Here is a 24,205-nt window from a genome sequence, read left to right on the forward strand (position 1 = left end):
AAGCAGTGGTATCAACGCAGAGTACTTAAGCAAATCCGGAGCTCTTGAACTGTTTCTGCTATAATAGCAATAAAAACATGTAAAATGATCATTCTAGATTGATCAAAAACATTACATTTTTAAATACTTTATTATAATCAAGAATTTAATATAAATTTATTAGGTACACAATATATATGTTCTTACAATACATATGTCTCTATATATATATGTATATATATATATTGTAAGCATACATATATTAAATACATATTTGTTATAAAATATACAAATATAGATAGTATTATAGATATTTACATTTTGAATGTTCCAATACTTTTAATAAAGTACGAATAGCAGCCATGCCAGCAGATACATCCTTCTCATTTTTAATAATATCGTTGAAATATCGACAAATTTCTGTAAATATTTAAAAAGCATTTAAAAAATTATATTGACAAGAAATTCTTTATAATATTTAACATATATTATACACATTTATAATCTATCGATTCACATATTGCTAGCAAATATTTACAATCCACTAATTCTAGTACCTTCTTTCTCCATTATTACGATCTATGTTATTTCCATACACATCCAAACTTTTCTAAAAATTAATTTAGCAGATATATAATGTGTCTAATAATTATTTTAAAATAATGTACATCGAAGAAAATATGTTGTGTAAAGTTATTTAACCTAACCTAACTCAATTTAGAGAGGTTAATGTTGATAGCAGACTTCTTTTTTCGCGCATGCGCATTAAATGTATCAATCATAGACTAGTCATCATTGAGAGTGGACACATATGCCTCAAATATTAACTTCGAATGAGTTCCATTTGCTGCTGAAAGTTTCGAATTGACCAATCAGAACGAGAGCGACAAAGATTTTTTCCTTTCTGATTTGTCAATTCAAACTTCGAAATTTGGACGCAATATGAATCTTTCATAAAAATAGAAAGAGAGAGAGAGATCTAGATTATTTTGCATAATAATTTGATCGGATTTAATAATGTTTAATCTGTCAAATCGGTGTCTTAAGTTTAAATTTGGGTTGTTTGTTACAAAACAAGTCTAGATGTAAATAATTTTCTCGAGTTGAAAGCGCTCTCTTATAAAAGTAAAACGGGAAAATATTTGGGCAGTTATCAAATGTATCAAACCGTTTATTGCGTCTTGTAATATAGCTATCAATTAAGAACGATACAATGGAAGATAAATGTGAAGATATTTTAAAAAATAGCGCTAACGATGCTGACAGAGAATCCAGAGTAAGTTAAATATTTGCTCGAGAGATTTTACCTGTTTGGTTATTTCGAAATGACATTTTACGTGTGTAAATTTGTAGGCAATATTGAAGAGGAAGTTGCAAATGAAGTCGGAAGCGCTTCTACTGTTGAGTCAGGAGTTAGATCAATGTAGGACGCAACGAGATCAATTTAAATCAATGGCAGAACAAATTCAGGAAAGATTTCTGCATTTGAGGAAGCAGATGTGTGAAACCAAAGAATCGAATAGGTAAATAATTTCAGAACAAAATGGTATTACATTTGTTAACATTCTCTTTCAAGTTTCTTCTTAGTTTAAGATAAAATACTTTTGCAGATGCTATAGTTCAGATGAAGATTTTAGAACCTTGGATTTATTGACAGAAGCACGAGAGCAAAATAAATGCCTCAGACTACAAGTTGAAACACTAAGGCAAAAGTTAGCAGACGCCGAAGGTGATATTAAGGCATTACGTACAAATAGTAATCGTACACCAGTTAAGCAACAAGATGCACAGCTTGCGCCAGCGATGCATCAAAGGGAGGAAATGATAGAGCAATTAGAAAAGTTAAATTTAAAGGCAAGCATTACATAAGAGAGCATTTAATTATTTGTTATGATTTATACTTCAAAAATATATATGCACAAGATATATCATTAGTTGAATAACAACGGTTTCTATTATAGTGTTCACAGTTACAAACAGATCTACAAATAGTACTGGATGAGAAACACGAACTGGAGATGGAAAGAGATGCCTTCAAGTGTAAGGCACATCGTTTGAATCATGAGCTATCTAAAGCTCTGAGTGCTTCCAAACCAGTTGATCTGGATGCTCTTATCAATGAAAATAGGTAATTAATGATAACTTATAATTATAATCTAAAGATAAATATTTGAATTTTATTTATACTGTAAATTTATTTTTAGGTATCTACAAGAAAGACTGCAGCAATTGCTTGAAGAAAAAGAACTTACACGTCAATCTCTGTCAAAGTATAAGGTAAGTTGACTAAATAAAAAATTATTGTACATTAATTTATGACTATTTGTGATATTAGATATAATTTTTTTTCAGAGTATGTTGGATAGTAAAAGGGCTAAAGGAAATATTAAGTTAGGAGTGAATTCTGCAGCTGGAACAGTAATGACTCACAAACAAGGTAAAGTGTTTGTGTGTGTATTTGTGTGTACATATGTACATAAAAACATTTATTAAAAATTTTTAATATAGAAGAAAATGTTTCTATTTTTTTTAGTTGAACAACTTCTTCAGGAAAGTTCTTATATACCACCGCAGAAATCTGCTGCTGCTGTTACTGATCTACGATGTCTTTGTACTGCCTTGTTAGAAGCTTTAAATGACAAAACTTTGGCTCTGGCACACCAGAAGAAAGCTAACAAGTAAACAGTTTTAATTTGTTGTATTTAAATTTGCGCAATTCTATAAATTAATTGATATATGCTGTTTAGAATATTGGCATTGAGAATTTGTGAATTGGACAGTGCAGTGCAGTCACCAACCATGAAACTCTTGGAGGGATACACAAGTGCCAATGTTGATTTAAGATGTGAGTATAAACATGCAATTTTAACATATTATAATACATACTGTCATTATTATATTTATATTTTTCACAGGCGATAATGAATTTAATGATTTAGATCACACAACTAATTGTAATATGGATAATATTAAGGAAAACAACATTATAACAAACGAGAATAATGTACAGTGTAGCTCTTCATCTGAGAGTCAAGTTATGCATCAATTGCAGTCAATACAAATGAGTCTTCCAAAGAACTTAGGTGTATTGGTTCAAAAGGCATTAAATAATCTGAAGGATAATGATAAACAGAAGATATGAGAAGTTATAAATGTTTGATGCACAGAGAAATGTGTCAACGTGCCTCCTTATACAAATATAATGTATATATAAAACGAGTTTCTGTAAGTAGAAGCTGCTATGCTTTATTGGAGCACTGCAATTCTTTATAAAAAAATATAGTCTCTTTAAAAATCATATTTGTTTAGGAACACGAACTCGATATTAAAGATTAACTTATTGTAAGTGTTGACACAATATAAAGTGCTACTTAATATTTTCATCAAATTTGCAGTTAACATATAGTAATTTCAAAATTTTGATAGCGATGACTTTATCGAATGATGAAAGACAATTTATTATACAACGTTTGTTGTAGCAATTGGTTTGACATATCATTTACACGTAGCTGCAGCATCGTAATACGTAGGTTGACAGTAGAATCAGTGTATTAAGTGATGACGTTTCCAAAAGTATCTTTTGCGTAAGACACTATCCAGTTGATCTAACCACGAATCGAATTGTATACTAGGTCGCTCCGTAAGAGTTGTTGGCCCCATCGATCTTTTTAATCGTTGATAAGACGCATTTTCCCTTTGTGAATATATGTACATACATTATACTAAAATATATAGAAATGACATTCCGCGCGAACGTAATATATTTGTATTATATCGTTATTAACTTCGCTTCTTTCAACTTTATATCCTTCTGTCTTTTCCAGACGTTGAACGCTTGATCATTAATAATGCGTCTCTCGTTGTTTTGTTTCTGCAGAACTTTCATATTTATTTGTTGAATCATTTGTAACTGTTTTAGCTCCCTTCTTTGTTGAATTTCTTTTTCTTTTATTATTTGAGCATATACCTGAAGATTAAAGAAACTATTAGAGGAATTAAAAAATAGAATATTAGAGAAATTTGAGAGATATCCGGATTAATAACTAAATGACAAAAATGAAAGGATTCCCACCTCCTGAGAAGCTTTCTTACATTCGATCTCCTCTAGTTTTTTCTGCAACTCTCGTTGCTTTTGTTCCTCCGCTTCCTTCAGCAATTTTCTGTATATCAAGTTTTTGCCCTCTTTCCAAGACTCAAAGGATAATTTTCTCCTCACTTGCTTGGCCAATTTTCTGTTACAGAGGAACGTGAATTTCTTTTTATATATTAAATTGCGAATGTTTGTAATTTTCTAAGAGATCTCAAAGATTTCTATTATATAATAACTCTTCATTTTGTTCCCGGTTTTGGTGCTCGGTAATGCTTTTCAATTTCTTCCTAGTTTTTCCTCTTTGAGCATCCATTAAATCGACTCCATTCGATATATTCTTTGTTAGATTGTTCGAGCGACATGACGGTATCTCCTGTAAATATATCATTCTTATTTATCTTCGACATTATTCCTGTGTACAGCTTTTTGAAAATCCAATATTTTTTACATTTTTCATTTTATTTCTTGTGTCTCTTAATTCCATCATTTTCTTAAAGTACCATTCTTCGTAGATGGCTTGGTGCAACTTTACTATTTGATCTAAATCGTAATATTGTTTAAATGGCGCAATTTTTATAATGCATTATACAATAATATATATGAATAACTAACCAGAGTCTTTGAGCGCTACGTTGATCATTTGCTTCACAATATTTTCCAGATTATTATCAGAAACACTTTTTATTTTCATTTTGATGAGATCTTGCGACAATATTCTTAATTTGTGTCTTTTATAATATTTTTTATGATATGTACAAAAACTACGAATTTAATATTCAATTTTTTGAAGTTTTAATGACACGTTAATTTGACAGTTAAAATGCAACTGAGATAGAATGCTGCATGTATTCTTCTTATGTTTTCGAATATACATATATACTATTTATTTTATTTTTATTATATAGGTAAATTATAAAGAAATAGATTCATGAAGCACATCTTCTATGTGTATAGAATTTTAATTATATATTATATACATAAATAACGATAATAATTTATTTATAAGTTATTCCAAGAATATATATATGTATGTATATATTCATATAGCACATTTGTACGTTTCACAAAGATATGGATGCCATAGATAAATACAGAAATCTGTATTTATGTACACATACATTGAGGGAATACAGAGGAAAAGCTGTATATTTATAAATGTAATAAAATAATGATTATAAAAACACGGCACACAATAAACGTATAAAGTATATGTTACAATTTGACATTTTTTAAGATCTCATAGATATTTTATAATCGTTAAACAGAAATGTGCCTTTATGTTATTTAACGTTATCTCACGTAGAATTTTTAAAATTATAAAAAAGAAAAAAGCACATATTTTACAAATCCTTATTTATGTGTCAAAGCATCTTGACACGCTAGTTGATATGAAATATCAAATTGATAAACTTCCTCAAGTACTTTTTTGCGATAAACTTGCAAATAACAGATCAATTAGAGAAATTATCCATATCTTAAATTAATCTCTAATTTTGAAAAATTATACAATCGCAGAAACGAATACATTCTAATATATTTTAATTTTTTTACAGGTTCTTGTAGAAGAATATACATAGGTACCACTTTTTTCCCTAACACGCGTGTTGTCACTTCATATTATTTTTAATCCAATCGGTGTACTCGGAGACACGAGTGTACACTCCAGGATAGCCGGGCTCGCCGCACTTGTTGCCGAACGAAACGATACCGATCTGCGTCCATCGACCCTCGACTCGCAGCATCAGCGGTCCACCGGAGTCACCTTGGCACGCGTCCTTGCCGCCTTGGCTATAACCGGCGCATAAAAAATTGCTGGTGATCGGTTGAAAATAAGCCGCATTGCAGTCCTCATTCCTCCAGACCGGCAGGACCGCCTGTCGTTGGACGGTGCTTTCCTTCCCGCCTGTTACACCATCCTCATTATGTCTAATTTATCACGACTAAGAATATATAGAGAAAAGAGAAGGAAAACGAGAAACTTTCATTTTTCTTTTCTTTTAATTAAATTAATTAAAATTCTTATTAAACTTTTTTATATTTTGACCGAAAGATCAATTCTTAGCGCTTCGATGACGAATTAGATATGCATGAGATGAAAATTTAAATTACACACTGTGTCAGATATGTAATCAATCAAAGAGAGAGAGATTAATTACCATAATAAGTGGTGCCCCAACCAACTACAGTCGGTCTGGCGCCGGCGAACGGTTCCCCGCGAAATCGCGCCTGCGGCAAGCAAATGGGTATTACGTACGGTGACCTTCTTACGGGTCTGGTGAGCTCGAGGACGGCGATGTCGTTGTAAAATCCGACGCGCGAGAACTTCGGATGCGCGTGGATCTCCTTTACCGCGTAGGTCTCCGGCGACGAGGGTTCGTCATCCCTTTCCAGATCGATGTCGCCGAGACGTACAGTGAACTGGCGAGCGGCGAAGCTGTAATATTAAGAAATATGTATGTTAGAAATATTATGTATATATATATATTTTCAATTTTTATCTTTCTAATTAAATTTTTCTGGATTAAAGTGATTATTGGAACGCTCCTTACGGCCGCTGTCGCTGATCTCGGGTGCAATGAGCAGCGGTAAGGATGTGGTGCGATCCTACCAGAGACCCTCCGCACCAGAACTCGGTTCGTCGGGAACCGTGAAGGAAGATCGCAGCCATCCAGGGCCAACGACCCGGCAACGCTTCCTCGCCTCCGACCACGCGGTATTTTCCTGAATTTCTCACTCCGCATTCTAAACAAACGACAACTCTCTATACTCTTTTCTGCGAGATACAAATGTTTTGTAAACTCTAGCTATTTATTGGCAAAAGATATCGCGAAGGAAATCATCCGACAACATTTTCTTTTTCCCTAGAATTTAATTATGTTTCAACGCGTTACGAGAAAAATGTTGAAATACCGTCGTCGTCTTGAATAAAATTGTTGTCGATCGTCCCGATCATTTCGAAGCCATTCGTATTATTGCTCGATAAGTCTGACGATGATGAAACGATGTGCGTCGTAGGTCTTGCAGTCGATGACGTGGATACCGGATACAACGGTATCGGACGTGGTGTAAGGGGCTTCGTGGGTCGAATCGGCGGTCGTGGAGAATGTCCGCTGTCGGTTCCGGAGAACGTATCTCCACCGACGTTTCTGTAATATTCATTCGCTTAAATTTCAGAACAATAAATGAGATATTTTAATGTTTGGAAAAATTTATAGATATAAATAAAATGGATCTCATTTCACAGGAAATTATATAAATTTTCACTTACATAGGAATAGAGGGAGTGTCAGCTTTATCCAACGGACAACAAACTCCTGGCACGAACAGACTCTTAAAGCACAAGGACTGCCTCAGCTTGGTGAGATCGAGTAACAATTGCGGACAATTGCTGAGATCCTGGCACTTTCCCGGTGTACCCTCGGCCGTCGTGCACGCGGATAGAGTGGACTCCTTGTCTCTATTCGACAGTTTTTCCGCGGTTTGCTGCTGCTGCTGTTGCTGTTCTTGGACCGGTGGCTCACTTGTGGAGGATGCGATCGTTTGTCTTAGTGGCAATGCGACACCGCGCACCAAAGGTGCGATGCTATCTGTCACGTTGCGGCCTGAAAAAAGAGTAAGTTTCATGAATTTATATGTATATGCAGTATTATTAATTAACAATTAACTAGCCGTCATTCGTGCGCGCGAAGAGTTAATATAGAAAATAACATATATAATATATTTTATATAATTTAGTATATTGATTGTTTTTTTTATATTACCTAAGATGTTCTTGGAGATGGTGTACAATGCCGAGGGTAGTTCCTTCGGCGGATAATTCGAGATCTCGACGCCCCTCGTCATATTGACGATATAGTTGCCCACGGTGTTTAAGGCGCCCAGGGTCTCGCTGATGGTCACCAAAGGATCGCTCTGCTCTTGCTCGACCTTCACCCGCTGCGTGTAGGGACGTACTTGCGTGTCCCTGCGATATATCGGCCTGTCTGATCTGTTCGGTCCGGCTCGATCCCAAGAGTGCGGCCATCCTCTCGTCGGCGAGACGTACGAGTTTCTGTATCCGTACGCTGCCTCATATGAATCAGAAGCGAGTAGAATCATTATAATAATAAAGGTAATTTAATAATGAAAGTAAACAGAGTAAGCGCGCGACGAAGCGAAAGTGCTTTATTCATTTTTTTATCGTTCAATCGTCATTATCGCACACAAGCGATATTTACGCGTGCAAAATCTTGTAAGATTGTATAATCATATTTCTCGTAATACAATCACGAGTGTATCACTTGTGATATAATCGCGATTATTCCGATAAATCACAGTCTCATTCGTGCTCTACTTTCATTCACAGAAGTCTCGAAACGCACCAGATGGATTTAAATAGCCAATGATGTTGATGATGAACACGATCCATCGAGATGATCATATATTACGAACGATGTTTACGCTAAACGTATCTTGTCGGGACGAAAATTACTTACGGTAAGTGTGATAATGCACGACTTCTTCGGTATACGAGATGGAGCCGACAAATAGACTCCATATTATACATAGGCCTGAAACACGAATATATTATTAAAGTGTAAATTGTAGACACAATCTTATATAATTTCACGAAAATAATATATCATTCCGTCGTATAATGCATTTAGCATCAATATGAAACGATGCGTTCATCTTTCATTTGTATTATTTTGCATAATTTGTTTTATTTTTATTTATTATTGTTAATTTTAGTTAAATAGAGAGTTTAGTTTGATACAAGAAAAGTTTAGGTATAAGTAACTCTAATTTTTAATAATTAAATTATATCATTTTTTTTCTTCATCTCTTTATCGCGTTTGAAATAGATATACAAAAAATTCAGATCCCTATGATGCTGCGGACGCGCGAAAATGATCTCCATGTTTATTCATGAAGAATTACGAAGTCATTCGTAATCATCTGTCATCGGGAATACCGATTCGTCGTTTAACACACGTCGTCCATAATAAACGGGCGCATTATGCAAGAAATGGAAACGCATAGCCACATCCGACTTTCCGATTTTCTCAGAAATCTGTCGAAATCTCAAGTACGTCATGCCTCGTTCGGGATAAACGCGAGAGAGGAATCTGGACGCGTGCAGATCCGACAGAAACTTTCTAAAATGAAGAAAAGGAAATGTTTATAAAAATGAGTAATATTTGACCGCAAATCTGGTCGCGCTTATTACAAGAGATAGAAGGCTCATTAAAGGTATATGATTGACGCGGACGGGAGAAAATTTCACAGCATACATTCTTCGCAGGTGTTTCTAATTAATACCGCAATTATGCATCAAGGTACTTTGATTAGGGTTTATCTTAGATCGGGTACCGATTCGCAACGCGTTTCATTTCGACCTTGTTTCGCACATCGGCCGTTCTCTCGTTAATTAGGTGAAATTAAGTCGAGCGTTAAACATCGTCGAACCTCCCGGAACCGAGAAAAAAAAGATGCTAATTCGCTCCGAGTCCGGGATCGTCGTCGGATGATTCCTTGATAAGGATCTACAATAGTTCCGGTTTTGAAACTCGATTCATTGATTTATCAACGCAAATATACATAGAGAAAATTTCGACTTGATTAATTCCAAAATGAAATAAAAATCAGATCCTCCCTTGCTGACTTTTAATCGATTCATTAATTTAAATTAATTTAATTTTATAAAATTATTTATTGTAATTAATGAAATGTGAAATATTTGAAATTTTGAAGTAACAATCGTGACCCAGTTACGAGAAGGAAATGTTTTTTTTTACAGATCCTGATCTTCAAAAATCATATACGCGCGAATGATGTTTCCTCGAGCTTTGAGGTCCGGGACCGGGAGATCGAGTAAAATGTATATAATTAAAAAATTACGTGTCCCGATCGTGTGGAAGTATAAGATCCTTCGGAAACTGGTTACGAACGTGGGTCTCTTCTCATTGACGGTGAAAGTTGCCCGGCGTGAAAGTGTGCCTTTCTTCTTCCGTTCACTGATTCACGTCGCCGTGATATGTCGGAGGAGCGACGAAGACGATTTATCCTTCGGGGGAACGAGAGAATAGTAAGTGGGAAATCCAGCTGCACAAGCGTTACAAGGACCCCTTCATAAGATAACACGTGTATCGGGATTATCCGAATAACTCTCGCAGAACATGCGGGTTGAATAAACGTCAAAGTTGCAATTGCATGCTTGTCTCTCATGCGACCGAGATTACCACAGTTATATATTATAATTATGTCGCTATTATTACTGTAAACAATATAATTATGATGTATAACTGTGATATAAATCTGTGTCATACTTCGGTACTTTTGCAGACTTCTTTTCTGTCTTCCGAAAAATTATCGAATGGTTTTTTTTTTTTCATTACAGATTTCGATTATTTTTCAACAAAAATGTCAAGACACTTTTAATCGATTAATTAATTTCATTTTATAAAATTGTTTATTGTTAAATGAAATGTAAAACGTTGATAAAGATTTAGGAATTTTAATTTGAAAAAAAGTTTGAATTTTTTATAAAGATATAACATTAAAAATTAATAGGGTACGCTACAAATAAATTATTTCTTGACGTTTTTGCTAAGGATAATCATTTTTTTTATCCCCAAAAAATCTCAAGAATTCTATGGAGACGTTTTATAAATAGATTGACGGTACTTTATACGTTAATCACTATTGTATGAAGGTGTTATTCTGTCGCTTCTTATTGTTAGACACGTTTCATTTAAGATTTCGTGACGGAAAGGTGCGTCTCTTTTCTAAATTTCAATCTCTTTGTGTCACACATTATGTGTGTGTATGTGTATGTATTACGTATATGAATACATGAATAGCATATACCCACGCAGTAACCCAGATACATATGCTGGGCATCGTATATGCATGATACCTGCGCTATCCGCAGTTTTATTTGCGACACTATATGTTGGAGAAGAGAAAAAAGGAGAACACGTCCGAATATAAACCGTTTTATGGCGCTTAAATCTCCAAATAAAGCCTCTCGAGATCTTAATGTAACATTTTACATTTGAATTCAGGTTGTCTACTTAAGAAAATTTTCATTCTAAAAAAAGTTACATTATGAATATAGTATAAAAATACACACACATATAAACGAAAATTCTTTTACATATAAACAATAGAATTATATGATAAAATTTATTTAATTATATCATAAATATAAGAATTTTAATTCTGAAAAATAAAACTGAAGAATAAAATTTCGTTGTCAGTAGGTTGCCGGAAATCCGTATCATTAGACAGTTCGCGATGATAAATTAATGAGAAAGTGAGAATTTGCATGCGACACGGAATTTATAAATGTATAATTGAAAGTATTTTCAAGTTAAATGCACTTATAACAAGTTAAAATAAACCTACAATATGCAAAGTTAACAAGAAAAAGGAAATTATAAGTGTTATTTTTTTAAATTTTTTAAAAGATATTTTTAAGTATTTTTAAAAATTATATTTAAATTGTTTTTCTCTTTTTGTTACTTGATTTGTTTTTATGTAAGAGTTTTTAATTATATTTTATAATCTTATATTTTTTAGCATTATTTTGGCATATTATATCACACACTTTTTCAGATTCATGTGAAATTTCCACACGTAGATTCTTAGATTAAAAATAAAGAATTTAGATTTAAAGAATGTTTAGAGAAAGCGATCTTACAGATATGTATTACTGAAAAGGCATGCAAATGTGGATCGCTTTCTTACCCCACAGCCTTCATCGGCGCACTTAACATACCAATTTCAACACAGTTTTCACTTTTGAAAACTAATCCGAGCTACCGGTCACGCTCAAGCATATATCAATAATTCGCTGTCACTATTGCACGTGACATCCTATCGTTAATTACCGATTCACTAGATGATTATCAAGCACGTGTCATCAGCAAAACACACATTGCCTTCCGCATCCCTCCGTATCTAATTCCTGATATTTTTTCAGCGCACTCGCAGATGCAAAGGAGGATTTCACTTACTCAGGACCGCTGGCGATGACATCTCCGTTAGAAAAAGAGGAAACCCTGTTGTCCCGCGGACATCCCCAGTATTTGTGCAACGCGTACCTGATACCCGGGATACGAGAGACGCGACGCCGAACTATTTAAACTAAGAATGTCGTTTCGTGATCAGCGCGAGAACGTCGGCGAGTTATGCATGATGACAAGTCGAAAGTGGCGGCAGGAACAAAGAGAAAGAGAAAGAATGAAAGAGAGAGAGAGTAACAATCGGCGGAGAGACGTAAGAGAACACACGACGCGGTAAGATAAGAAAGAAAGAAATAAAAAAGAGAAATGTGATCCGCGGGATATAGATATAGAAGGAAGGAAACGTGCAATCGCGGTTGCACGGGACAGATCCACGACGAACTGTCCGTGAAAAGACCTCGACACACTTTACACTCTCGACGGTGGACCGCGATCGCTTGCGCGCTCACTCTCTCCCGTTCTTTCTCCTTCTTTCTCCGAGGCGCCGTCTTCCCTGGTCTTCAAGGGAAAGTGGTGCTCCCTCCTACTACTCGCCGCTCCATCGTCTTTCGATGACGATTCGTCACGTAGAAATGTCACACGGAGTGCCTTTAACAGGTGCGTGCACCGGATGTAATCGCTTGTCGTTTCCCGCTGCAGAGATAAACGATTTTCGGGAGGGTTTCCGGCGAAATCTTCGGGATATAATTTGGAACGGCAAAGTCTCTTTTTAGGCTGAAAAAGAGAAAAAGCGAATTGAACGTATACGAGTCGTAGTATTACCTAAATTTATTTACGTCGTGATAGTTTCTGTTACATCGAGCTCGTGTGTTCTGTTGTATAAAGTAAGCGTCGCTATATATATACCACATTATTCAACATATATAATTTATCCTCTGTAGTGTGGAATTTAATATACAGATCACCAATATATTAGAGAGAGAAAGAGAGAGAGAAAGAGAGTACGCGTTTTTCTTAAGAATACAATTATGCGATATATCGTTTTCCTCTGGTACCTTACTCATTCATTTTACATTCTATTAGGACGAACTAGTTTAAGATAAACAGATGTACTTATAGCCTTGTAGCATCTCTCTCGTTAAAATCGGTCACTCTTCGAGTGAAAACAGCTCTGACCGAGGTGATCAATGTTCATAAACCAAATAGCAATTTACAAACTGATAGAAAAGGAAAATAATCGCGTTTCATTTTGTGATGACACTGTAGAATCTATTAACACATGTACAAAATTACCGTTTGATAATTACGTTACAAATGGTTAGAAACGTTTCGTTTTGCATGCCGAATGGACACATATAGAAGAGAAACGATGAAGCGCGCGTAATTGCAGATTATGAGACAAGTGTTCTTCTTCGACATTATCATGCACGAGATGTAGCCTTGAAATTCAAGTATTTACTAGATCACGATAAAAAAATATCAATATTGATAATATGTATATACATATATACATATATATATATGTACATTATATTATATATATATATGTATATGTATTATATATATATATATGTATATATATATATATATATATAATCGTATGAACCAAGCACAATATTATGAAATATCGGCGCGATATTTGTGCGGAAAATATTTCAATAATAGAGAAATCCCTTATACTTCCAAGACTATAAAGAACTCGCATAACAGTAAATAATTTACAATCTATTGTAATTTAATGAACGTACATTACATAAAATCCGCACACTAAAAGTGTAATCTACACTTGTCAAAGAATGTTTCTACGAATCTCGTAAACGTTCGGATTATTATTCGAATGAGATATACGTGATGTACGTGATGAAAATTCATACGGTCGGATAATTTCTCAATATTTTCTCATAGGCATGGACGCTTTATACGCATCAAACCGTTCGTACGAAGGCGCCGTTCCGGGTGCAGTCAATCCCATGGATTGCATCGGTCCGCTTTGATACGTCGGTGGAATCGGGTGCCGCAATGTATTTCCCATGCTACTCGAGTTGCTCCATCTGCAACAACAAGTGCGTCGCATATTTTAATTATACTCTATTATTGCTGCTTATCGAGCGATATGAGCGTATTTAAGATAAAGAAAATTACGTCCGCGATGTTGAAAATTATATGTTAGAAAATTAAGTACCTATTGACACTGTCAGACGACCTAGAACTCCAGCTAGAAGGCTCGCCACGGGGATCGCGAGATCCGCTACTCGTCACGGAGTTAAACGACTTCGAGGATGTAGGTCCCGAATGCCATCCGCTCGGTGTACGATTGCTTTCTACATAACGACTTTCACCTGCATTGAGATATAACAATAGCATATATACGAGGATGAATTAAAATACACACATATACACATATATACATATACATTATCATAATAATGTGTGTATTTCTTCTTTGCACAAAATATACAAGAAAACCATTAAAATTTATATTTATGTTAAGGAAGATGATCGTGAAATAATCTCTTTTGCAAATTTTATCATTATACTGAATAAAATTGCCTTTTGAATTAGTTGGTATGCTTTATAATAAAAACCATGTTATAGCGATATACCGAAAACACAACTTGATATTAATGTTCACGTTAAATATCTTGTAACATTTATAAGGCTAAAAAGATTTTTTTACAATGGTATTTTCATACCCTTTTTATTAAAATCATAAGACTGAGATAACAGGTTCAACTAACTACAATGAAAGTCAACGAAAATTGAAAAATTGTATAAATTTTTATTACAAAGCATACACATTTATAAAAGAAAATACAAATTGGATTTAAATTGAGATAATAAATTTTTCTACAAAAATCGTTGTATGTGTGTGTGTATTTTGAAAATATGTGCGCACATTTGATACTTGCAACTACAATTTATATACATATCTCTTCCACGTCTCATAAAAGAGAGATTACTGTCCTATAATAAAAATGCTATCAAGATTGCTTAAGATACATAAATTGTAGAAAAAGATTTCTATTATTGTACGTTTATCTAATTTTATCATATATCAACTATTTTTATTAAGTTTAGTAAAATCAGACTTTAGTGTTTGTAGACTTTTAAATCTTCGTTAATTTTTCATAATTATTATATATTATGTTCTTGTTCCATAAATTAGAATGTGATGTAGCACCATCTAATCTCACTTGAATGTTATAATTATGTATCTAAGAATTTCAAATCAAGGATATATAAATAGATACATATAAAAATAAATTTAAGTCTATATTACAGCAAAGAGTCATGTATCTGTTATTTTATGAAAATATTTTCTGTTATACTCTTGCTTAAGATGTGTGATACTAATATCCGATATACAAAAAGAAAGAAAAAAAGAAAAAAAAGAAAAGAAATTTTTAATCTAAAAAAATTTTATCTAATTTAAAAAAAAAATCTAGAAATAGGATTCTGTTTGTGTGTGATAAAAATATGAAACTAAAAAAATTTCATGACAAGATGCAATTATAAGACTAAGAGTTTTGTGATAAAGCCCAAGTATCGCATATTAACACCACCTTTCGTATGTATGCAGTTTATCATACTTACGTGGCGTGTTAGAGCCCGGCGGTTTGAAACTATCGCTGTATCGTGTATGAGTGTCTCTGGAGGTTCGATGCGTCTCGGGCTCGGATCGTCGTACTTCGCGTTCGCGAGTATAGGACGTAGTACTTGGACGATCGTACCTATGAGATCCAAAACAAAGACTCAATGAAACCGATTCAATCATTTTATACAATAATATGACAAGTACCTTTCCTTGACTTGTCGCGGATCTATGGACGAGGATGCAGTGGATAAACTTTCTCGTCGTACAATGACTTCTCTTCCGCGAGAAACATCGGAAAAGCTATCTGGCCGGCTGCTCCGCGAGGCGAACTCACTACTTCGCTTAAATTCTTTCTTCAATCCCAAGTCTTGAGCAGATCTGAAACAAATTCCATTATTCTCATTATTACATTATCGTTGCAAGAAAATATATATTAAAACAAATTCTCTGGACGATGCATCTTTAATAATCAAGCAATAAAGAGAGCGAGGAGAAAGTTTACCTGCTGGATTCGTATCGAGAAGGTGGCGAGGGATCCAATCGTCTATCCGACACTCGATCTAGCATCTCGTTCCGTCTGTCGACTACTCTGTCCGGACTGTGTCTACGGCTATGTTCCGTACTCATTCGTTTCCTGTCAGGTTCCACGTACAAGTCCCGCGGATCCCTTCTGTCGGTAGACGATCTCTTTAGTGACGGCGGCGGTGGCGCGCGCCTGCTCTCCTCCAGCCGCATCTGCTGTCTCTTCAGCTCCAATCTCTCGCGCTCGAGTTTCTCCCTTTCGAGCTTCTGTCGTTCGCGCTCGAGTCGCAGCAATTCGGCCTTTTCTTGCTCGATCCGCTCCCTCTCTCGTCTCAACTTCTCTCGTTCTCTCTCCAAGCGCGCGGCTTCCTCTCGCTGCCTACGTTCTATCTCTCGTTGACGCTCCATATCTTCTCTCCTTCGCCGCTCTTCCTCCCTCAGAATCCGTTCTCTGTCACGCAATCTTTGCCGTTCACGTTCTTCCTAAAAATTTCAGATTTTTTGTCTTTTATACTTTTTTTCTTGCTCTACTGATAGATTTTGTTTGTCGTCAATGAAGATATTTACTCTTATCTTCGCAAATGTGAGAACGTCATCACGTCTCCGTCTTTCGCGGCTCCTAGATCGACTGTGACTTCGGTGATCTCTGTCCCAGGTACGAATCCGTTTTTCTTCTCGTCTTCCCCTCTCGCTCTCCGGTTTTTTACTCGTGGACTTCGTCGATCGGGAATCAGACTCTTTAGAAGGATCTTCCTTCTTATCTTGTATCTCAATCTTCTTGGATTCGACACTTTCGTTCTTTTCATCAGACTTTTTTGCTAAACAAATGTAATAATTGTCGTATGTTAACATTATTATTAAAAGTTGGAGTAAAAATTATTTACAGAAATTATAATTTGTTCATTACTCTTTAATATCTTCAATACTTTTTAATTATTATCATAAAGAGATATATCGTAAAGAGATAATATTTACCAGCATCCAAGCTCTTCTCTTCAGCCTCCTTTTTAGCTTCCTTTTCCTTTCTCTCATTTATGTCATGATCTTTTATTTTGTCTTTTTCGTCCTTCTTTTCCGATTTACCATTAACAGTATCTCGTTTACGTATATGACTCTGCTGCGTATCACCCTTTGCCTGATGATAGTTTATAATAAGAATAAGCTTTGTATCGATACTAGGAAATCGAAACTTTACCTTTTCGACAGATATGACGCGTCCGTGAAGTTCGGTCCTGTGTAAGTGTTGTATGCATTTTGCTGCATCTTCGCTTGAAGACATAGTTACGTAACCATAACATCTTGCCCCAGGAGTTTTCGCATTGGTAACCACTTTCGCGCCTATAACTTTGCCATACTTGGAAAAGATCTGCTTCAGATCGGTAGCGCGAGTGCTGGACGACAAGCCGGAGACCCATAGATTGCGACTGCTCGCACTTGGACTGATTTGAGATATCTTCTTATCTGTAAAACATATTATATATTGCATAATTTTTATGATTATTAATATTATTACATATCCTTATGCATTTATAGAATTTTAATAGCTACTATATCTGTTACATATTACATATCTAAAATAATATGCGCATTGAAAAATAAATAAACGCATATATAACTTACCCTTTTCGTCTCTTTTCTGGTTTTTATTGTTAGACTCCGCACTGAAAGAGAAAATATCATTATTGCATCAGAAAATTGAGAATAATAATATTCGATTACAAATAACGAATTAATTATTAGGACTATACAATGAGGCTTAATAAGTATCTCTGTAACTATGTTAAGGACACAAATTTGGCTAGCAACTCATATTTTTAGGCGATATGACCTAGATTTTTTTTTTCTTTAGAATTCACTCATACACCATCGTTATCATTATCAGTTTTATTTTAGATTATTTAATATGTATTCACTGTCTGTATTCTCGGTTCATCCATTTTCATCACTCATGTATAAAGAAATTGTATCCATGTGGCAACACTTATCATCCACAAAAGGGAAATCAGCATCTGCATAGTTCTTCTGACCAAGGTTATTTCTTGCCGGGATAGTTTTTTAAAAAACGCTTACGCGTTTTTTTTTATTAGGATAGTAGAATTTCTTCAATACATAATAGGATCGCTTCTTGACAGTACGAGGATTTAAGCACGCTCTGCCAAATGTAATTTTTAGCATAAGATATTAATGTCCTTTGTGTGCACAACGACGCACGATGGAATTGTCGTCTCTCAAATATCCTGCAAGGAACACAGCACACGGGGACTCGTCCGTCTTTTTTTTTTTTTCCACGTCGTAGAATATATGTAATCACCTTTACTTAGATATATGAAGAGAAATGCAACATGCGACATTTGTGAGACTCGTTTAAGTTTGCTAGCCAAGTTCTCGACTACTTAACATACTTGCCAGAGTTAAGAATTACAGCCTAGAGCACACGAGATTGGAAGAGTAACTTCCAAGATTCTCGATTTAAGAAAAGGGAATAAAGGCAATCTTGCGTGTGTGACGTGAATGATCTCATCTTGGAAATCCACATTTTGTCCCGACGGTACAGAGATAGAGAGTTAGAGAGATCGTCCCGATGATACGGTTATGCAGCAGTAGAACATCACTAGCAGAGTCGTGAGTGAGTGAGACATTTCCAGTTTGCCGTACCACAGTACTGCGAACCGTACTTCTTAGCTTTATGAGAGACCAACCTCTTGCTTCCTCCATCTCCACCGTCCTGCTTGTTCTTCATCCCAACGTTCGCGCCGGACGTCGTCCCTTCCTTGCTGCTGGCACCAGCTTCCGCTCTACCGCCGCCTTTAGAGTCTCCCTTCTTGCTGTTCTCTTCTACTTTCTTCTTCTCTCCACCATCTGCAGGGACAACCAAGGTAGCATAGTCACTTTCTGCAAATCCCAGACTCTTCTCCCTCCCGCCTAACATCTCTCCTGTTTTAGTGGCTTGTACTTCCAGTCATGAATTTTGGGCAAGTCACTAAGAAATTCACACAGCGAGCAACGATGCAAGGCTTGCACGATATTATAAACCCCGATCTTCGACATAGGATCAATGCAGAGAACCTAAACCCGTCTTAAAGGGACCAGAAGAATACTACGTATCTTTATATAGACGAAACTTTAATTTATAAAGGCTTCAAACGAGAAAAAAAAGAAAAAAAAAGAAAAAAAAGAAAAAAATAGCAACGCAGAGAGCATGTTTTTTTCTCGCTTTCAAGAATCCGCATTGCTCTACATCAAAAAAATAATTCCTGCAATAGATTAATTCTCACGCGAAAAATATGCTCTAATATGTTACACGCTACTCGTCGAGGCACACGATACTGGTCTCTCATGTGACAAACGACATGTCGTGTTAATTTATATTCTGTGGAAAATATATTCGCTGATATACACTTGAGTCTTCCTGTATCCATGTGACTTGATGATAAGAGAGATCCAGCGATGCTCTATGTAGTAGGTATAATTAATGTAATTGTGTATATCAAATTCTAGCGTTAACTAACTTAAAGACTATGGGAAACATGGCATTTTTTTTTTGCTGCCAACAACAGCGCCTGGGGAGATGTCGGGAGATGTACACTTTATCCCGATTCGGAAACCTTATCTCGATCACCGTGCGTTCATCCCGGTCGAAACACCTTATCTGTAGCCAGCTTGCGCTTCAATGATCATGCCACGGTTGGCTAGATGTTGCATCCAGATGTTGAAATGAAGTTGACGAGGCTTAAAGACTGAAGCTCGTAGGACGAGGAGAAAGTTGATTATGGGCGATTCCGACATAGCCCTTGTTCCAGATGATTGAGCTGTTTGTACTTGAACATGCTTGTTCTTGATGCTGGCACTTTTGCTAATTTACTTAAGACGCCGTAGATACAAATATCGCTACCCTTCATACTTTTGGAGTCTTATATCTAAGTTAGGAAATAATAAATAGTGAAAAACTTACCCTTGTGTCTGTCGTGGGATTCTGTCTGTAATAAGAAAAATGTTTATTAGAAATTATTTGAAAATAACTTTTAATTTTAAAACATTTACGGAATTATACATAAGTTTGAAGAGTCTATTTTTCTTACCTCCTCAGCGAGGAGATTTTCTTCATCTTCTCCGATAGTCAAATTAATGGAGTCCTCATTGTCAATTCCATTAGCTTCGACAGTGGCAGATGCGTTTGAGGATTGATTTACAGTACTATTTTTTTCCAATTCATTCTTGTCAGTATTCTGCACATTTTCAGCTGCAACTTTGATTCCTTGAATTTTGGTTTCCTGTTTAGGACTTTCTTCCTTATTGATATTATTCTTGACTTCAGGCTGCAATTCCTAAATAAAAAAAATAAAAAAAATATTACAAAGTAAATTGTCAGTTTTAAGAATATAAAAAAAGTTATGATTTCATTAATTTACATATTTAATATCAGTAACAGTATTAAGTGTGTAAATTACTTCTTTTTTAGGAGAAACTTCTTTTTCTTCATTTTCTTTTTCAATATTTTCTTCTGTCATAGGCTTTATTTCTCCCTTAGGTTTCTCCACATTCTCTTGTCCATCAATAATTTCTTCTTTCTGACCATCAGAACATTCGATAGATTCTTCTTGACTCAAAGTACCTGTACAATAACAATAAACAGATTTAATTAATAATAAACTCTTTCATCTTAATATAATACGTAATAATTTACATTTAAAATAAAATACTTAATAGATTAATTTTATTTTAATTATAATATACAGAAATATATATACCACTATTTTTTCTTGGAGCAGCTTTACATGGTCCATCGGGTGGTACAATGAGATATTCTTCAGAATTCTCTCCTTCGTCTGATATAGCCTAAATATAATTATTTCATTTTTTAATTTACAAATAGTGATAATCATAATGAATCAAAGCATTTAAAAATTTAATTTATAAAGTTCATGGCTAATCAATCACTTTGATTCTATCTCTTTGCTTATGTATTATTAACTGTATCTACAACAAGTTTATGCAATACTCTTATTACTAGCATATTCATTATATAAAGTACTATTGACTTCATATACTTTCTAATTGAATACCATGTCTTAAAATGGTGTATGAGCATAAATAGCTCAAGCAGCCAATACAGAAGAAGAAGATTACTAGCATATTAATGTGCTAATGATAAAACAATTAACGCGTATTTTAAAGCACTAGCAAATTATGTTGCCAAAGTACTTTTCTCTTGCTCGTCAATTAACACGTTAGTCAAATTCATGTAAATTTCCTTTACACGCTGCAACAAACAGTATTTTAGGACATGTTTAAATAATATTGCTAACAAAAGAAAATCTTTTAAACCATGTTTACATGATTTAAACAATATTTTTCCACCCATTGCATATGACAGATGTTTTATTTCAACATTTAAAATCCGATTGATATAATACTACAATGCTCATGAATAAAAACACCTGTATATGCGCAATAAAAAAAACTTTCTTCTTGCATCATATTTCAAGACTTTAGCTAAAAAAAGCTAACATCGTGTGAACGAAGCTAAAGTAGAAAATTGCGCGACGAATATAAATCAACGATTTGGCCAGTGATAAATCTCTGCTGCTAAATCAATAGGATTAATATGGCGAGAAGCTTTCGGAGGGCTTGAATCGCTCGGAAAGGACCCGAAAGAACCTGGAAAGAAACGAACTCATACCTTCGACAGCCGCTCGAGAAGCGCCGCTTTATTGCCGGACCTAGGCCAATCCAGGCCGCGACGTTCCAACTCCAGCTTAAGATCTATAACCCGGAGCTCGGTCAGCTTCTTTCCCTTCCTTCCTTTCTTTACCTCCTTTCCCTCCACATCGGCCATTATTCGATCTCGCGGGGACGATCGTTGGCGAGATAGCGTGGCAACGGGCAGGAATGGATATATTCGCGCGTCCGCGACCGATAAACGGCGGGATTGTGAATGCAATCGCGAACGAACGGTAATACGGATCGATCGAGGGAGAGAGGGCTGAAAATACGACGAGATGCCACGAGATGCGATCCTCGGTACACAAATTATATATCACGAGAATCGAGCGAGAACGGCCATTGTGAAATTGCCATCGAACTGCGTTCGGAAAGACACAAGTGTAGGCTTGCTTTTTTTCTTGCACCTGCGCCACGATAATTACACTCTCTACCCTTTCTACACTCGAGGTGAAATCGAGGTGACGCGGTTCGTTTGAAGGCTCATTCAGGCCGGTATTCATAGTCCGTTCTTATTTCAAGACCGTCTTAAGTAATGTCTTAGGGTGCCGTCACATGGGGCGTAACTTGCGTAAGCGTAACCAGCGGATCGCCAATCACCGAGTTATTCCGATAGAACTCGACGAAGGGCTCTATCGGAATAACTCGGTGATTGGCGATCCGCTGATTACGCTTACGCAAGTTACGCCCCATGTGACGGCACCCTAAAGCACTGACGAGGTACTATTAAAGACCGATGGTCTTACGGGAGTTAGTGTGACTGGAAAAAGAGCGCTGTGTACTAGCGCCCTCTCAGTAATATTGCGGCCGAAGTGAGAAATAGTAACTAAATCTAATTGTAAGAGATAATAAAATAATACATGTGTATAGTAACACGAGAAATGCAATTTAAAAAGAAATTATTTTAGAGTATATATATGTATATACGAGTATATACGAAATATTTATATATATATATATATATATATAATTATTTAAATATATCGTACATGTATATATTTCGAAATGACGATGTTTCTTTTCAAATAATAAAAACATTTATTCACAGTATTTTTTAAAAAGAAAAATTTAGCTCTTAAATTTATAATATACATATATACACACATTTTCCACGTCATTTCAGATATTATATATATATTATTATACACATTATTATGGAAATGACATATAGGAAATGTAACAAATTTAAAAGCCAAATTTCTCTCTCTCTCTCTCTTTCTCTTTTTCTTCTTTTCTTCTTTCATATCTCGTAAACAAGCATTGAAATCTCTCCCGAGGTTTAATATTACTTATTTTACTTTTCTGGTTTGTTTTATTTATGTGACAAATGGCTTTTGTTTGTATTACATTTTTTATATTTTCTATTTGATATTTTTGAATGTAATTTTATTAGATTAATAAGATTTTTGCGATTAAAATGACATCAATTATAACATAAATTGGATAATTTTTCACTGAACAAGTAATTCAAATTACATATTTAATTAAAAATTATCCAATTTATGTCGTGTTTGGTGTCATTTTAATCGCTAAAATTTCATTAATCCATTAAAATTATTTTTAAACCGATAAAATGCAAATTAAAAGTTTTAGTTTTTATTTAAAAGATATTTACATTCGTGAATTTATTGTAGATAAGGAAAGATTCTCGATGTCGTCGAAGGCAGAGCGAGAACGAATAAAGAGCGAGCGAAATGACGTATCATCAAAGAGTTCCGAAGTCTCTCTCGCGAGGCTCCCTTTATCTATAATCTTTCATATCATATGACATGTTACTAGAGAAAATAAAATTTGTATAATTCGCAATTTATCGATTTGAAAATAATTTTAATGGATTATTGAGATTTTTGCGATTAAAATGACACCAAACACGACATAAATCGGTTAATTTTTAATTAGATAAGCGATTAAAATTTTAATTACATATCTAATTAAAAATGAACCGATTTATGTCGTGTTTGGTGTCATTTTAATCGCAAAAATCTCAATAATCCATTAAAATTATTTTCAAACCAATAAATTGCGAATTATACAAATTTTATTTTCTATAGTAACACATGTCATATGATATAAAAGATTATAGATAAAGGGAGCCTCGCGAGAGAGACTTCGGAACTCTTTGATGATACGTCATCTCGCTCGCTCTTTATTCGTTCTCGCTCTGCCTTCGACGACATCGAGAACCTTTCCTTATCTACAATAAATTCACGAATGTAAATATCTTTTAAATAAAAATTAAAACTTTTAATTTGCATTTTATCGGTTTAAAAATAATTTTAATGGATTAATGAAATTTTAGCGATTAAAATGACACCAAACACGACATAAATCGGATAATTTTTAATTAAA

At 34.8% G+C, this 24,205-nt stretch overlaps 4 protein-coding genes and 1 long non-coding RNA gene across 8 annotated transcripts; 1 reads left to right on the plus strand and 4 right to left on the minus strand.

The window, feature by feature from the left end:
• Nucleotides 1-26: 26 nt before the first annotated feature.
• Nucleotides 27-680, minus strand: LOC145947956 (uncharacterized). The gene is made up of 3 exons (XR_014427255.1): nucleotides 537-680; nucleotides 298-399; nucleotides 27-58 (listed from the first exon to the last, which is right to left on the minus strand). It is a non-coding gene; the product is annotated as an uncharacterized LOC145947956 (long non-coding RNA).
• Nucleotides 681-961: 281 nt separating this feature from the next.
• LOC145947969 (coiled-coil domain-containing protein 149-like) lies at nucleotides 962-5,763 on the plus strand. Of its 4 annotated transcripts, none has more exons than XR_014427257.1 (10): nucleotides 962-1,255; nucleotides 1,333-1,502; nucleotides 1,590-1,833; nucleotides 1,941-2,107; nucleotides 2,184-2,256; nucleotides 2,332-2,416; nucleotides 2,513-2,657; nucleotides 2,727-2,824; nucleotides 2,895-3,204; nucleotides 5,623-5,763. XR_014427257.1 is itself a non-coding variant. In XM_083057736.1 (9 exons), exons 1-9 carry the CDS (start codon nucleotides 1,193-1,195, stop codon nucleotides 5,694-5,696), a joined length of 1,119 nt encoding a protein of 372 aa, XP_082913862.1. In that variant the 5' UTR covers nucleotides 962-1,192; the 3' UTR covers nucleotides 5,697-5,759. The 4 variants fall into 4 exon arrangements, 2 of the variants coding, with proteins under 2 accessions (XP_082913862.1, XP_082913861.1); XR_014427258.1 differs by lacking the exon at nucleotides 5,623-5,763 and adding an exon at nucleotides 3,289-3,738; XM_083057736.1 differs by lacking the exon at nucleotides 2,895-3,204 and having other exon boundaries at nucleotides 5,623-5,759.
• Nucleotides 3,749-4,760, minus strand: LOC145947966 (uncharacterized). Its single transcript, XM_083057731.1, has 5 exons — nucleotides 4,682-4,760; nucleotides 4,518-4,609; nucleotides 4,306-4,442; nucleotides 4,052-4,211; nucleotides 3,749-3,946 (listed from the first exon to the last, which is right to left on the minus strand). The coding sequence occupies exons 1-5, from the start codon at nucleotides 4,758-4,760 to the stop codon at nucleotides 3,749-3,751; spliced, it is 666 nt and encodes a 221-aa protein (XP_082913857.1).
• On the minus strand, nucleotides 5,623-12,174 carry LOC145947968 (proclotting enzyme). Its single transcript, XM_083057734.1, has 8 exons — nucleotides 12,070-12,174; nucleotides 8,545-8,619; nucleotides 7,831-8,133; nucleotides 7,338-7,671; nucleotides 6,980-7,215; nucleotides 6,619-6,811; nucleotides 6,226-6,503; nucleotides 5,623-5,972 (listed from the first exon to the last, which is right to left on the minus strand). Exons 1-8 carry the CDS (start codon nucleotides 12,089-12,091, stop codon nucleotides 5,677-5,679), a joined length of 1,737 nt encoding a protein of 578 aa, XP_082913860.1. The 5' UTR covers nucleotides 12,092-12,174; the 3' UTR covers nucleotides 5,623-5,676.
• A 657-nt stretch (nucleotides 12,175-12,831) lies between these two features.
• On the minus strand, nucleotides 12,832-22,222 carry LOC145947967 (uncharacterized). The gene is made up of 15 exons (XM_083057732.1): nucleotides 21,816-22,222; nucleotides 20,884-20,971; nucleotides 20,584-20,747; nucleotides 20,215-20,460; nucleotides 20,088-20,112; nucleotides 18,835-18,994; nucleotides 17,756-17,796; nucleotides 17,331-17,596; nucleotides 17,111-17,270; nucleotides 16,703-16,953; nucleotides 16,116-16,618; nucleotides 15,818-15,991; nucleotides 15,613-15,749; nucleotides 14,201-14,357; nucleotides 12,832-14,069 (listed from the first exon to the last, which is right to left on the minus strand). Exons 1-15 carry the CDS (start codon nucleotides 21,969-21,971, stop codon nucleotides 13,907-13,909), a joined length of 2,691 nt encoding a protein of 896 aa, XP_082913858.1. The 5' UTR covers nucleotides 21,972-22,222; the 3' UTR covers nucleotides 12,832-13,906.
• Between the last annotated feature and the right edge of the window lie 1,983 nt (nucleotides 22,223-24,205).

Source organism: Prenolepis imparis, unplaced genomic scaffold, assembly GCF_030444845.1.
Source record: "Prenolepis imparis isolate NDT839.2.m4 unplaced genomic scaffold, iyPreImpa1.0 SCAF_198, whole genome shotgun sequence".
NCBI classification, from domain to species: Eukaryota; Metazoa; Arthropoda; class Insecta; order Hymenoptera; family Formicidae; genus Prenolepis; species Prenolepis imparis.